Below are 2,899 nucleotides of genomic sequence, written 5' to 3'. Positions count from 1 at the left end.
CCCCAAAAAACTAGCTCTCAGGAGATTGCTAACCTTATCTCAACCTGACATCATTTTTCTACAAGAGACCCTCTGTCCTGCTGACACCCTAGTTCAGTCTCTCAACTCCTGGATGCCTAACTGGACATTTCATGCAATTGACGCATCAGGGAGATCGGGTGGATTAGCTATTGGGATCCACAACAGAGCTGTCAAGATCCGAAACATTTGGGGCGGCAAAGGTTTCATCGGCCTGGACGTTTATGTTCTCTCCATGGAAATGGACTTACGAGTCGTCAACGTTTATGGCCTATGTTCTAACAGGGCTCCTTTTTGGAGTGCGCTTCTTGAATCCGACTTATTAAAGGAGGACAATATAATTCTCAGTGGCGACTTAAATTTCACCTTGGGTTTTTGCGAATCGTGGGGGCACTCTACCCAGGTTGACTCTTTCTCGGATACTATATCCAATCTGTTGGAGGAGCATCATTGGGTAGACATACCCACTGCCAGATTACAGCACACTTGGACTAACAATCGAAGCGGAAATCAGAGCTTGGCCAGAAGATTAGATAGGTTTCTACTTAAGGAATCTCTATATAACAGACTTCCGTGCATAAGGCAATGGGTCGGTTCCGGGGGCATCTCGGATCACCGCCCTATCTTCTTGGAGATGGTCGACACCTATAACAAGATCAAGAGCCCCTTAAAATTTAATTACTCATGGTTAAAGGACCCCTCCTACATTCAGCTGGTCACTGATTATTGGCAGAACAATCCCATTAGCGAACATGAAGACCATACTGCCGGTTTTGTTAGGAAACTAACCGAACTCAAGCGAATCTCCAAGCATTGGGCACACCAGAAGCACATCCGCGATGACCATACTCTGAAGGAGGCTGAGAGGATCATTGCAGCATACGAGGACTCTACTGATGGTATCTCCCCTAACTTGGTAAGCAAAGAACAGTTCAACTCCCTCGTAGCTAAACGATCACAGATTCTGAAGGATAGACAAGAAAGCTGGAGGCTTCGTAGCAGGGCCATATGGCTTACCGAGGGAGACGACAACACAAATTTCTACCATAAATTCGCCAGCGGCCGCAAAGCTATCGACACTATATGGGAATTAAGGGATGACCAGAATCAGCTAATTTCATCTTAGAGGAATCTAGCCAGGTTAGCTATCGATCACTTCAAAGGCATCTATAGAGCCCCCAAAGAGGCCAATATCCTGGAGATTATGAGAGTGGCAGAAAAATTTCCCAGATTTGTTCTACAAGAAGAATCAGAGGATCTCACAAAGGAAGTAACCATGGAAGAACTCGAAGCCACCATTAAATGGTTCAAGAAAGATAGAAGCCCTGGCCCTGATGGTTTGACCATAGAATTTTACATTGCTTTCCTTGATCTACTGGGCAATGATCTCCTCAATATTATTGAGCAATGCAGAAGAAATGGTAGAATAACTTCCTCTATCAAATCCACTTTCATTGCCCTCATCTCGAAAGCCAATCATCCGATCTCTTTGAATGACTTCCGCCCCATTTCCCTCTGCAATTGCCTTTATAAAATTATTGCCAAGATCATCGCCAATCGTCTGAAGCCTATATTATCTCGTCACATATCCCCTAAACAATTCGCTTTCCTTAATCACAGGCAGATACATGAGGCCATTGCCACCGCTCAAGAGCTCCTACATACTCTTCATATCAAAAAACAAAAGGGCCTGATATTAAAGGTAGACCTTTCCAAAGCCTTCGATAGAGCCAACTGGCTCTACATCAGGCTGCTTCTGACACACCTTGGCTTTCCCTATAGCTACATTAAATGGATAATGAGCTGCATTACCGATGTATCCTACAACATTCTTCTCAATGGTGAAGCCACATCTTTCTTTACCTCAAAAAGAGGGCTCAGGCAAGGATGCCCATTATCTCCACTTCTATTCCTTCTCATTATGGAAGGCTTGAGTAGGCTCATCACATTTGCCCGGGATAGGAACCAGATCAATGGCATCAATATCTCTGATAATTTTTATCTAACTCACCTCTTATTTGTTGATGATATTCTCATTTTTCTTAATGGATGCATAGGTGACACCACTTCTCTCCAGAATATATTTGCACTCTTCCAACAGGCCACAGGCATGCAGATAAACGAAAGCAAATCAACAATCACGGCTATTGGTTGCTCTCAACATGAATCTACATTTGCATTACAGCGATTCACCTTCATCTCATTAACATTAGCTGGCGGCATCAAATATCTGGGGTATAGACTAAAACCTCTTGGTTACCAGATTGCAGATTGGACTTGGTTAATAGCAAAGGTGGAGAAAAGACTGCAGGTTTGGTATCATAGATATCTCTCAAGAGCTGGTAGATTGATTCTCATAAAAGCAATCATTGAAGCCACTCCAGTATACTGGATGACTTTGGCTTGGATACCTTGCAGCATCCTGAACAGATTACGAAACATTTGTGCCAGATTTTTATGGAAAGGTCATCACAAAGGGAAGCAATTTTCCTAGGTGAAATGGGCCACCATTGCTAGACCCAAACGATGGGGCAGTTGGGGCATTAAGAACCTCGATCTCTTTGACAAGGCGCTAGCAGCCAAACTCGGGTGGAATCTCTTGACCACAGACAGCCTATGGTCTTGTGTCGCCCAAGTAAAATATATCAAGCCAATGCACCTCATGGATTGGTTCCGTCATCTACATAACCCTGGTCGCAATATATCAAACATTTGGAAAGCTGTCCTCCAATCTCTACCTCTATTGCGGGAAGGTTTTACCTGTCGCATCAAAGAAGGAAACAGTGTAAGGATTGGGGTGGATCCGTGGGTGGGGTGCGGCAATTCACACAGGTTATCTGATGGACAATTAATGCACCTTCATAACAGAGGCATCACGCAT

At 44.0% G+C, this 2,899-nt stretch overlaps 1 protein-coding gene across 1 annotated transcript; it reads left to right on the top strand.

The window, feature by feature from the left end:
• Window positions 1-112: 112 nt before the first annotated feature.
• Window positions 113-1,144, top strand: LOC149201515 (uncharacterized). Its single transcript, XM_089401298.1, has one exon. The coding sequence runs from the start codon at window positions 113-115 to the stop codon at window positions 1,142-1,144; it is 1,032 nt and encodes a 343-aa protein (XP_089257424.1).
• The last annotated feature ends 1,755 nt before the right edge of the window (window positions 1,145-2,899 follow it).

The sequence above is a fragment of the Pinus tabuliformis genome, chromosome 2_1, assembly GCF_031772625.1.
Source record: "Pinus tabuliformis cultivar Carrire ecotype Pingquan chromosome 2_1, CPIR1, whole genome shotgun sequence".
In the NCBI taxonomy this organism is placed as follows: domain Eukaryota; kingdom Viridiplantae; phylum Streptophyta; class Pinopsida; order Pinales; family Pinaceae; genus Pinus; species Pinus tabuliformis.
This window is presented reverse-complemented; position numbering and strand designations above follow the sequence as displayed.